Below are 13,191 nucleotides of genomic sequence, written 5' to 3' on the forward strand. Positions count from 1 at the left end.
GATACAATGTTGCTGACTTTAAAGATGGAGGAAGAAGACCAGAAAGAAATGTGGCCAGTCTCTACAAGATGGAAAAGGCAGAAAACCAATTCTTCCCCAGAGCCTCCATAAATTAATATGGGCTACCAATGCCTTGAATTTAGCCCGTTGAGACCCATTTCAGATTTCTCACCTCCAGAACTGTAAAAATAATACACTGAATTGTTCAAACCACTTTTAAGTTTATGGTGATATGTTACGGCAGCAAAAGAAAACTAATACGCTACCTTAGTTATATAAGCCCTTATTTCCTACTTCCCTTTGCTGCTTAATTTTCCTCCACAAAATATGTTACCTTCTAACAAACTGTTTACTTTACTTATAAATGTAAATTTCATAAGTAAATGTAAGCTCCATAAAGGCAAAGATTCTATTTTTTTCCAGTTTCCCAGGGCCTGGTACATGACTGTATGCCAAGTATTTGCTGAATGAACATTTGATAGATTATAAATATAAATACATAAATATGCAGGAAAAGCTGTGCTTATGATGATGCTGACAGTGACAGAAATACCATTAATTGTAAAGAAAAATGAGATATAATCAATGGCTATTTGTAGTCAGTGACATTCATATTTACAGCTATGCATTAATATCTCTCAATACATCTTTATTATCCAGTCTGCATTCCTCTTCTCAATTGCAACTTTTGTTTTTAATTACAGTTTTAACAATTCAGGAGACACAGCAGAATATCATAACCTTATCTGTAAGTTCAGAAAAGAACCAATATACAAATATTTCCTTCCTAAAGAAAGTTACTGACATTTGAGAAAGTCTCCAAGTTTGAAAAATAAGACAAAATTTTGGCAGTTACCAACAAAGGTCTTACTATCTTCATTCAAAGAGTAAAAAACTGTCACTGTATTGGAAGGCATTGCTTACCTGTTCCAGGAGTAGTTGTCACAACTCCAACGAGAGGACTCTGCATTACTGAAATGTTGGCCTACGCGAAAACAGAAGAAAGTGTTCAGGTCAAATGCAAAGTTCTAACCATAAAACAAACACAGTAAATGTCGAAGAACTTCATTCAACAGACAATTGAATGTCTACCAGGTACTGGCAATGCCTCTTATTAGCTCACAATTGAAGAGTACTTTCTAAGTTTGCTTGTTTTGTTGTTGTTTTTTTTTTAAGTTGAACACTACTAATCTAAAAAGGCAGATTCGTTAGCGTATTATAATGTTTAAAATGAGAAAAGCTGCACTAGGTAAAAAGACACTATTTTCATTAACAGTAACACTGCTATTTGTTTTTAGCACCTAAAATACAGTATTTGAAATAACAGATATAAGGGTGATTCTTCAAATCATCGAAGTTCAAACTGAAAAATAGAAAGTTGGCAAATTGTATTTTTAAATTGATATTTACAAATCATGAAATAGTATAGATTCAAATCAGTCTACACAGTAAACAACAGCCTATCTCTGCCTCTACTAATAAAAAGTAACAAAAACTAGTTCCTTTAAATCTGAGAAAATTAAAGATTCAAGTAGTTAAAAAATCTTTCTATAAACAAAATAGAAAACAATAATAGCTAATCGAGAATGAGAAAGACTCTTTCTCTAGAAGTAAACAGAGAAAATTTTTTTAACCGATTTTGATTAAACTAAGAAAATCTAAAATCTGGTTATTATCCAGCAACCAGACCAAATGTCAAGAGATTATTAAAGGAGGATACAAATTCATTGTTCAATTCTTAATGAGAACTTATGAGTAGAAAGAGGCTGACCAAAGTCTCAGCGGGTAAAACTAATTTGGACTTTAATAATATTCTTAGCAATTTTCAAGTCAAAAGCTTTATCTACAAATTATGGCTCACAAGATTTTTAAACATTTTGAACATAGCAGTAACTATAAACTCCTTTTCTTTCCAGGTATTATCAGAGGAGTAATGAAACGTGGCATAAACTTAAAAGCCAGAGGTCCTCATGCCAAATTAAACATCAGATTTACCTATCAACCTTTAGAAGAATACAACAGAATATTGTGGACTTAGTTAAGTTTATCACAATACTGTCCAAATATAACACAAGCCACACAAGTAATTGTTTTAGAGTAGGCATGTACATCTGTTAGGGAAATTATAAATAAAATGGAGGGAGTCTTGTTCAGGCTTCAGAAGCTGGAGAGCAGGCCTCTGACTGACTTCTCACCACGTCAAACTATGTGCTTGCCAGCAAGCAAACCAACTGTTACCAGCAAATCAAGTGGCACTTTAGGTAAGAAAGGGAGTGGCGTTTGTAATTTCTTGAGCCCCTGGAGGCCTAGCCAGCCTCCCAGGATCTAAGAAGTCTTATGACTCATAAGGTAAAAGAAACAGCAATGTAAAACTTAAAAACCAGAGCTGCATTTTTGCACACAAACTGATGACGGTATTGTTTTGCAGCTTGGAACTATAAGCGGGAGTCCCCAAAAACCTCACCCGTGGAGTGGACACACCGCCCAGGACTCTCTTCCCTAAAAGGGACTCCAGACTGCTGTTACTCTGGACTTCCCAGCACTATTCAAGTCTGGATGTGGGTTTCAGCACAATTTGGTGATATGTATGCCACAGTTCTATTGTTTCTCCACAGTTCTATTGTTTCTATTTCTTTTCTCTTAGAGACAGTATATTGAAATTAATCAAATAAGCCTTTACTGAGAATTGAAACTGTTTACTGTGTGTGTAATGAATGGCTTCTTTTGTTAACCAATCCTTTTGGTAAGAGAAAGTATTCTGTTTAACACAATGAATTAATTTTGCTTTGCTTTACAAATAGGCCCAGTAGGCCAGGTGTATCAAGCCTATAATCAAAATTTACTGAAAGCTTTTTCTACTTTTCTTAAACTTGCCAATATACTATATTTGATTTAAAGAAAGGCCTTTAATATTCCTCCAAATCAAACAGCGTAAGTATCTTTATACAACGAACTTACCAGTTTAGCTGAAACACTTTGTTTCTGTATCCTACTAAGCATAACAGTAATAAGAGAGAAAACTGTAAAAGCTCCTAAACTTGCTATTTAAAAGAAAAATCCATACTACCTTTCAACTGACAACCAAGACTAATCATAGCAGTATTAGCACAACATTGTTCTTGTAAACACTGGCTCTAGAGTCAATATTCCCTGGGTTTAAAATCTGGCTCAACTAGACTAATTGCCTTGGGCTTTTGGTGTCCTAGTTTCCTCAGTGATAAGATAAAGCTCCTAAGAGATTCATTCATCCCAGAGTCATTGTGAGGATTAAATGAAACAATACATGAGATCAGGGCATGTACACTACAGGCACTTTAAGTATTAGACATTTTTTTGTGCTATCAGTCTCATCAAAACAGAGAATCTCTACCTTACAATCCATAACTGAAAGTAACACTGGCAGAACACCTACATCCACACCAGCCGCGATTTAACATCACCATCAGAACACCTACACTAGGAACGTACTAAGCCATCACTCATAAACATGCAGAAGGAAGTATTTTTAGTAAAATAAGTAAACCGTGAATAGCCCTAAAAGAGTATTCAGTTCAGTTGCTCAGTCATGTCCGACTCTTTGCGACCCCATGAACTGCAGCATGCCAGGCCTCCCTGTCCATCACCAACTCCAGGAGTTCACTCAGACTCATGTCCATCCAGCTGGTGATGCCATCCAGCCATCTCATCCTCTGTCGTCCCCTTCTCCTCCTGCCCCCAATCCCTCCCAGCATCAGAGTCTTTTCCAACGAGTCAACTCTTCGCATGAGGTGGCCAAAGTACTGGAGTTTCAGCTTAAGCATCATTCCGTCCAAAGAATCCCCGGCAATGATCTCCTTTAGAATGGACTGGTTGGATCTCCTTGCAGTCCAAGGGACTCTCAAGAGTCTTCTCCAACACCACAGTTCAAAAGCATCAATTCTTCGGCGCTCAGCCTTCCTCACAGTCCAACTCTCACACCTATACACGACCACTGGAAAAACCATAGCCCTGACCAGACTGACCTTTGTTGGCAAAGTAATGTCTCTGCTTTTCAATATGCCATCTAGGTTGGTCATAACTTTCCTTCCAAAGAGCATTAGTCTTATACTAATAAAACCATCCCTAAAAATAATGACCTCAAATCATCACAAGGTACCTGAGATCTGGATAAAACCCTGGATCTTTATTTGTTAAGTCACAAAACTATGTATATTGAACTTTTTAAACAATCGCTGACTGTTTACCATAGAGTAAACAGTAGACTCTATGGTAACTGTCCCTAATGCTTATTCCTATGCAACAGAGTTATACTAAAACAGACTTCAGGGAAACATTTCAAATTACTGACCCTCACTGTATAACGACATGAAAACATGAAATGAGTATGCATGGTCATCAATGAGGATGTGTATATCACCTGTCTTCTTGAAGTTAAAGGTGTTGATCCAAGTCCTGGGCTGGAAATGTCATCATATATGCTTCTAACTGGCGGAGCTCCACTTTTATCTTTATGAGCTGGCACAACTGGCTGTGGTGGTGATCCACCTAACAATGTACAAGAGACATAGTCAGGTGAGAAAACAAAGAAATCTTCCACCTATCTGCTAAGATCCTTTAATATTTTTAAAATAATGGCTTAAGCTCCTGTCTCCCAATGTTTCTCAAACCTTAATACACAGAGTCACTTGGGCATCTTGTTAAAATTCAGGTTCTGTCTCAGACCGTGTGGGATGGAGCCTGAGATGATTTATTTCTAACAAGCTGCCAGTGATGCCAATATTGGTGATTCATAGATTGCCCTTTGAACAAAAGCTTCCAGAAGAAGGACTATATAGAAATTTTAGTTTTTAGTGAATGCATACAACTTTTGTCTTCTCTACAAAATGCTTAACAATTCAATACCAAATTTAATCCTATTTCTCACTTGAAAGTAGAATATTAAACAGCTCCAGTTTGTATATACCTGAAAAAATATAATATTTTAATGTGGAATTTGACTGTCAAATTCCCATGTTTCTCACAGTAAAAATTTATTAAAGTACATAATAAACATACAGGAAAAGGACCAACTTTGGGGGCTACAAAGAGGCCTTCTTAAGTCAGAGAATCATCAGTGCCAACTGGTAGAGCAGCCCACACCGTCTGTAGGACTAATGTCTGAGTCAAGACAGCGCAGCAAAAGCCATTCACACCAGAGCACAGGCTATAGAACGAGACTGGCCCAACCTCTGACCGCCTGTGGTCACTAACCAGCGAGCTCCAGCAAGCTCTATGCTGCACTTAGCCTCAGTTTACTCCTTTAGGAAACAGAGACAGTACCAACTACTTGTTAAGACTGATAAAAGAATAGGATAACATATAAAATGCTTGGCTCATAAATACTTAATATATGGTAGCTACAACAATAAAATAATACACTTGAAATATGTAAAAATAAATAATCTGGCCAAGATAATGTTTCTAACTGAATCGCTTCAGTTATAACTTATGATAATTCTCCCTGATAAATCTTTAAAAAAAAAAATTATAAACCACTTTAACACAAATAACACCGCACATGCATGCGTACTAAGTTGCTTCAGTAGTGTCTGACTCTTTGCCACCCTATGGACTGTAGGGCACCAGGCTCCTCTGGCCATGGGATCCTACAGGCAAGAATACTGGAGTGGGTTGCCATGCCCTCCTCCAGTGGATCTTCCCTACCCAGGGATCCACATGTAAGTCTCTTACATGTCCTACACTGGCAGGTGGGTTCTTTACCACTAGCGCCACCTGGGAAGCCCAATAATACCTTAAGGACAATTAAAGAAAGAAGAATTTCCATTTAAATATCTATTAAAACACTTATTAGCTCACATTTGGAATTCAACCATTTCTGTAGCTCTCACTACCCATGGTCAAAATATCCAAACTATCTTTTAAAATATCTATCTTTGCTAAAAGAGTCCTGTATTAGAAGTTTCATTTACGTAACAATATTTTGTGCTGGCAACTGCAAAGCATAGTTTGCGGAGTAAGTCCCTTCACTAAACACACTGAGTGAGAATCTTAACTCACTAAGACTAGAAGTCAATTTCATATCTACAAATTTACAAATTATACTTCTTCTGAATATTTGCTATTATATTAAGACAAATTTTTTAAACTGAATCCAGCTGAAGCTGAATGACCATATTCCCCTCCCCCATCCAAACCCACTTTAACATCTCTGAAATAGGAATAATTTACAAAAAATGGAAAATGGTGTATCATATTTAGTGTTTTTCTTTCCTAGTGGTGCTTAATGGTGAGTGTTACAATCAATGCTAGATTGAATAAAATGCAGTATGCATATTTTTAGAGATTCTTAGAATTAAAGTAAATTACATTGCTTACACCTGTTTCAATTTTAGTTGATGAAGGTGAAAGCTGTATCACTACTCTTTTTAAAAGTCTAGTACATGTACTGATAGTACTTAAAACTACACTAAGCAATTTACCTTTGTTGCTGTCTAGTTACTAAGTCATGTCCAACTCTTTTGAGACCCCATGGACTGTAGGCCCCCAGACTCCTCCGTCCATGGGATTTCCGAGGCAAGAATACTGGAGCGGGTTGCCACTTCCTTCTCCCAACCAGGGATCTTCCCAACCCAGGGATCCAACCTGCATCTCCTGCATTGGCAGGCAGTTTCTTTATGGCTAAGCCACCAGGGAAGCCCAAGCATTTACCTACCTGCAAGTAAAGGTGATCTCATTTCCATTACTCCTATAGAAGGGCCACTAATTGATCGAGGCTGTGGAGTCACTGGAGCTGGCAAATCCCCCATTAAAAAACCAGGTAAGAATTGGGCATTAACCCCTGGCTTTGGAGACGTGGGTGAACCCAGCATCATTGGTTCAGATCCTAAATGAATCAGAAAATAAAATACAGAGAAAGGACTTCGATGTAATAATGGGTAACAAAAAGATACAAGGACCAGTATACACAATTTTGAGAATTTAATAGAAATTGTTAAATATTACAGAACCACAGTTAAATTATTTTAAAAACCATTAAAATTTTTTCCAAAAAAATATGAAAATATTTTGCATTAACAAAATAATATTTGACAGCTGTTTACATTATTTCATAGATTTAAGAATCAATGTTCATTTTTAAATTTTTGCTTATTGACTAAAAAAAAGTCCCTAATACATACAGGACTTTCTGGCAGTTTCTACTATGTAACAACCAAAAACAAGGACAGGATGCACTAGCAACATAAAGTCTAAGCAAATTAGACACAACAGGTTTAGCTGTATGTCCTGTTTTTCTTTCCCCATACACAAAAACCATGTCATTTCTGTAATACAAGTGTAATTATGCACACATTAAAGCACATATGAAATAACAGTGATGACAGCGTACCAACTAAGAAATATGCTTTGGGTAATTTTTTGAAACCATTCATTTTAAAGTTAGGAATAATCAATAAATCTCCCTAACAGAAAACCAATTAAGAGGAGAGCTGATACTTTGTGATGATCCGTTCAATATTATTTTTCACAATTTACAGGCTAGGTAATATTATTATTCCAACTATGAAAATAAGGAAGCTATAACTTCCTCTAATTTCAAAACAAAATAGCACAGTAAGGAAAACATGAGCTCTGGAGTCAAGAGACCTGGTTTCAAATCTTTCAGAAAGATGGACATAATCACATCTCCCAGCTTTGATTAGAAAGATAGCAAATAAAGCACTTAACTCAAGTGCCTAATATACAATCAGTACTCACAAATATTAGTTATTATTATTATTATAGTACAATAGCCAAAACTTACTGTGTACATGTAAAATTTGCAATTTCTGCTTATGAAAATTTAATTTTTCAATTATCTGACAAGGCTGATTTGTGATTTATGGAACTCAGAAAGTTCAAACACTTGATATTTTATACAGCCTTTATTAACTACACTGTAACTTTTAACTGCCTCAAAATTGTGTTTAATGCTATCCAAATGCTGTCAATAATTACTCTTCCTCTTATTTCTCATTACAGCAGACCTTGACAGTAACATGTGGACCACAATAAACTGTGGAAAATTCTGAAAGAGATGGGAATCCCAGACCACCTGACCTGCCTCTTGAGAAACCTATATGCAGGTCAAGAAGCAACAGTTAGAAATGGACGTGGAACAACAGACTGGTTCCAAATAGGAAATAGGACAGTATACATCAAGGCTGTATACTGTCACCTGCTTATTTAACTTATATGCAGAGTACATCGTGAGAAACGCTGGGCTGGAAGAAGCAGAAGCTGGAATCAAGATTGCCGGGAGAAATATCAATAACCTCAGCTATGCAGATGACACCACCCTTATGGCAGAAAGTGAAGAGGAACTAAAAAGCCTCTTGATGAAAGTGAAAAAGGAGAGTGCAAAAGTTGGCTTAAAGCTCAACATTCAGAAAACGAAGATCATGGCATCTGGTCCCATTACTTCATGGGAAATAGATGGGGAAACAGTGGAAACAGTGTCAGACTTTATATTTTTGGGCTCCAAAATCACTGCAGATGAGAGACTGCAGCCATGAATTTAAAGGCGCTTACTTCTTGGAAGGAAAGTTATGACCAACCTAGATAGCATATTGAGAAGCAGAGACATTACTTTGCCGACAAAGGTCCGTCTAGTCAAGGCTATGGTTTTTCCTGTGGTCATGTATGGATGTGAGAGTTGGACTGTGAAGAAAACTGAGCACCGAAGAGTTGATGCTTTTGAACTGTGGTGTTGGAGAAGACTCTTGAGAGTCCCTTGGACTGCAAGGAGATCCAACCAGTCCATTCTAAAGGAGATCATTCCCAGGGGTTCTTTGGACGGAATGATGCTGAAGCTGAAACTCTAGTACTTTGGCCACCTCATGCGAAGAGTTGACTTGTTGGAAAAGACTCTGATGCTGGGAGGGATTGGGGGCAGGAGGAGAAGGGGACGACAGAGGATGAGATGGCTGGATGGCATCACCGGCTGGATGGACATGAGTCTGAGTGAACTCCTGGAGTTGGTGATGGATAGAGAGGCCTGGCGTGCTGTGATTCATGGGGTCACCAAGAGTCGAACATGACTGAGCGACTGAACTGAACTGAACTTGATAGTAACAATGCAAGCACATGAAAAAGGAAAAGAAAGCAAATACTGAAATAGGTGTGAATAGCTATATTACACTGTAATTACTTCAAAGTGCTAATTAATTACCATGTTACCATGGTACTACTACATATTTCCAAAGAACATAATAGTAAAATCAAATCAAAAGTCTAAACTAAAGCACATTATGAACATATATTCATAAACTCAAAGTACAAAGTTTTAGGTACCATCTCCCAGCCCCAAAAGAGAAAAAAAAAAAAAAACATATATGGGCTTCCTAAGTGGTGAAGTGGTAAAGAATCGCCTGCCAAGGCAGGAAACACAGGATCAATCCCTGGGTTCGGAAAACTCCCCAGAGGAGGAAATGGAGATCCACTCCAGGAAATCCCATGGACAGAAGAACCTTCCATGGGGTCAAAAAAGAGTCAGACATGACTTAGTGACTAAACAACAACAACAGCCAAGTATACTAAAAATTAAGTCAAAAAAAATTTGACACATCTAAATACATATCGTGATACAATAGAAATAACCAGAGTGAGGAGAGCCAAAGGACTCTTAATTAAACTGTCACTGACCACTGAGCCCTCAGACTAATTTTCCTTAGAGAGTTATATTGGTGGATCCTCAAGTCTTAAATTTCCATTTCCAAGTCTCTACTCCTAAACTGTTAAGTAGTGTGTCTTACTCAGCTAGCATCGTTTGTCGAAGTAACCATTCGTTTTAGTGTTCCATTAGGTGCTGCTGCTGCTTCAGTCGTGTCCGACTCTGTGCGACCCCACAGCCGGCAGCCCACCAGGCTCCCCGGTCCCTGGGATTCTCCAGGCAAGAACACTGGAGTGGGTTGCCATTTCCTTCTCCAATGCATGAAAGAGAAAAGTGAAAGTGAAGTCGCTCAGTCGTGTCGGTGCTAGGAATGCTCAACTACTGCACAACTGCACTCATCTCACACGTTAGCAAAGTAATGCTCAAAAGTCTCCAAGCCAGGCTTCAACAGTACATAAACCGTGAACTTCCAGATATTCAAGCTGGATTTAGAAAAGGCAGAGGAACCAGAGATCAAATTGCCAACATCCGTTGGATCATTGAAAAAGCAAGAGAGTTCCTGAAAAATATCTACTTCTGCTGCAAGGAGAAGATCAAAACAAACTGTGGAAAATTCTTAAAGAGACGGGACTACCAAGACCACTTGACCAGCCTCCTGAGAAATCTATATGCAGGTCAGGAAGCAACAGTTAGCACGGGACATGAAACAACAGACTGGTTCCAAATAGGGAAGGGAGTACATCAAGGCTGTATACTGTCACTCTGCTTATTTACCTTCTACACAGAATACACCATAAGAAACGCTGGATGAAACACAGAAACACCATAAGAAGGGCTGGATGAAGCACACGCTGGAATCAAGATTGCTGGGAGAAATATTAACCTCAGATATGCAGATGGCACCACCCTTATGGCAGAAAGTGAAGCACTAAAGAGCCTCTTGATGAAAGAGGAGAGTGAAAAAGTTGGCTTAAAACTCAACATTCAGAAAACTAAGACCATGGCATCTGGTGCCATAACTTCATGGCAAATAGATGGGGAAACAGCGGAAACAGTGACAGACTTTATTTTGGGGCGGTCCAAAATCACTGCAGATGGTGACTGCAGCCATGAAATTAAAAGACACTTGCTCCTTGGAAGAAAAGTTATGTCCAACCTAGACAGCGTATTAAAAAGCAAAGACATTACCTTGCCTACAAAGAGCCATCTAGTTAAGGCTATGGTTTTTCCAGTAGTCATGTATGGATGTGAGAGGTGGACTATAGAGAAAGCTGAGCCCCGAAAAATTGATGCTTTTGAACTGTGGTGTTGGAGAAGACTCTTGAGAGTCTCGTGGACAGCAAGGAGATCCAACCAGTCAATCCTAAAGGAAATCAGTCCTGAATATTCATTGGAAGGACTGATGCTGAAGCTGAAACTCCAATCCTTTGGCCACCTGATGCGAAGAATTGACTCACATGAAAAGACCCTGATGCTGCGAAAGATTGAAGGAGAAGGGGACGACAGAGCATGAGACCGTTGGATGGCATCACCGACTCGACAGACATGAGTTTGAGTAAACTCCAGGAGTTGGTGATGGACAAGGAGGCTTGGCATACTGCAGTCCATGGGGTCGCAAAGAGTCGGAAACGACTGAGCAACTGAACTGAACTGAGGTGCTGGGAAAATGTTTATACCTCGTCAGAAATAAGGATTTAAACAACATCAGCTAATATCAGATTTCGGACTAGGGGTTCATTCATAATTGTAACCCCAAGAAATATATACACCAGAATGCTTTTGTTAAGCAGAAGACTTTCATACTGGAAATGAAAATTTTTCTGACCTCTAAAATAATACAAGACATAAATACCTAGGCCATCTTTAAATGTAGCTGAGTATCTCCACTAATATTATATATTTAGATTTTTATAACTAATAGTGAAACAGTTCAAGTTACTCTATTGTCAAAAGAAACTGATTTTGTACAAAATATGGCCAACATCATATATCCTTCAATTCTAATAAAACTCATTCTACACAGACATATCGTGCTGCTCTCCTTTCCAAACTCAGAAAGTTGTAATCGAATTTTCAAATACGTCGCTATTATAGTAGACCGTTTATTTTCTGTTTCAAGCTATTCCACGGTTCTCACAAAACCCACAACTCAACGGACACACACACACACACACACACACACAATAATCGACATCCAAGGTTGACATGGAAGATTTTTTTTTAATGCCCCCATTATATAACGGAAACGATTTTTAAAATCATTACAATTGAGTCATTTTCCCAAGATAAAGAAAATGAAGCGAACTCATGGCTTCCTATTAAGGGAATATCTCAACGGCTGTCATCACCTGGTTAATTAAATATCGAACAACTCAAGTTTCCATTAAAAACACATTCCTTTTGCGAATCCCGGGAGGAGCTGGAATCAAGCAGTAATGAGAAGCCTAGATGATGGAACAGCGGTGAAAGGTGACCGCGCTCCAGGGCACCGCCCACCCACGTGTTCACAGGTGAGGACCTTCCCACCGCTTCACAGGATCCGGGAACCCAGCATAGCGTCTGCCGCGCCGGCGGAGTCTCAGGTATGGACAGGTCTAGCTCTGGCTTGCGGGGAGGATACAAAGCGGCTTAGTCACCACAAGACCGCCGTTTCTTCGACTTCCTCGGAGCCCGCAGCGTCCCGGAGCCCCCTTGGTAGCTACAGGGTGGCGACGCCTAGCGAAGGGGGCGGACTTGGAACCCAGGGGCGAGCCAAAGGGCTAGCTCCTTGCGGCTTGAAATTAGCAGACAAGACCCTACGATTACTGTCTCGCACGTGCCCGCTTCCAAGCTGACAGTGTGCATCGCAGTGCTAGCGAGGAAAAGTAGTGTTTTACTCACCCAACGTGGGCGCCTGGGGTTCCACGGCAAAGGCTGCCATCACAGCAGCAGCTGTACTCACCCCCGGACCTTCCTGATTTTCAAAAATGGCGGAAACTCTCCCCACGGGTAGGGCCGCGCTACCTTATGGGATTGCGTAACTTCCGGACATGCGCTGTACCTGTTGTGGCGCCGGCGCTGCCTTTTTGGCATAGGGCAGCAGTCTTTGCTCAGACTACTTGTGCGGAAAGAATTTCTCTGGTAAAGTGATGAAACAACGTGGAAGTTGTGATTTCGGGACTTCATTGCTCACCTGTGAGCCTCCTGATTTGTTGGTGCTTGAGTCGTATAGTAACACAAGTTACTGTAATGCTTTCATAGTTAGCGAGAGTTTACCCAGTGCTCTTTCTCAAGTACCGCCGGGAAAAGTTGCCTTTGAGAAACAGATCGTGCCGCTTTCCAGTGTCAATTTCTGGGCCTAGCTGCATGAAACCATTCTCAAAGCATATTTTCTACAATCTCTATGGCTTTTTTTGTTTGTTTGTTTGTTTTTTGTTATATAGGCACAGTTTTAGCCGTGTCCTACTCTTTGCGGTCCCATGGACTGTACAAATTCTCCAGGCCAGATACTGGAGTGGGTAGCCTTTCCCGTCTCCAGCGGAATTTCCCAACCCAGGAACCGAACCGGGGTCTCCTGCATTGCA

At 39.5% G+C, this 13,191-nt stretch overlaps 1 protein-coding gene across 1 annotated transcript in view; it reads right to left on the reverse strand.

Annotated features, from left to right (window-relative positions):
- The window catches only part of NUP35 (nucleoporin 35), a 32,916-nt gene extending 20,257 nt beyond the window's left edge, over positions 1-12,659 (reverse strand). Inside the window, exons 1-4 of the mRNA XM_069577040.1 lie at positions 12,509-12,659; positions 6,692-6,862; positions 4,397-4,524; positions 925-985 (exon numbers count right to left, since the gene is read on the reverse strand). Of these exons, the coding sequence (XP_069433141.1) occupies positions 925-985; positions 4,397-4,524; positions 6,692-6,862; positions 12,509-12,548 (400 nt within the window). The 5' untranslated portion in view covers positions 12,549-12,659. The remainder of the gene's footprint in view (positions 1-924; positions 986-4,396; positions 4,525-6,691; positions 6,863-12,508) is intronic.
- Between the last annotated feature and the right edge of the window lie 532 nt (positions 12,660-13,191).

Source organism: Ovis canadensis, chromosome 2 (genome assembly GCF_042477335.2).
Source record: "Ovis canadensis isolate MfBH-ARS-UI-01 breed Bighorn chromosome 2, ARS-UI_OviCan_v2, whole genome shotgun sequence".
NCBI classification, from domain to species: Eukaryota; Metazoa; Chordata; class Mammalia; order Artiodactyla; family Bovidae; genus Ovis; species Ovis canadensis.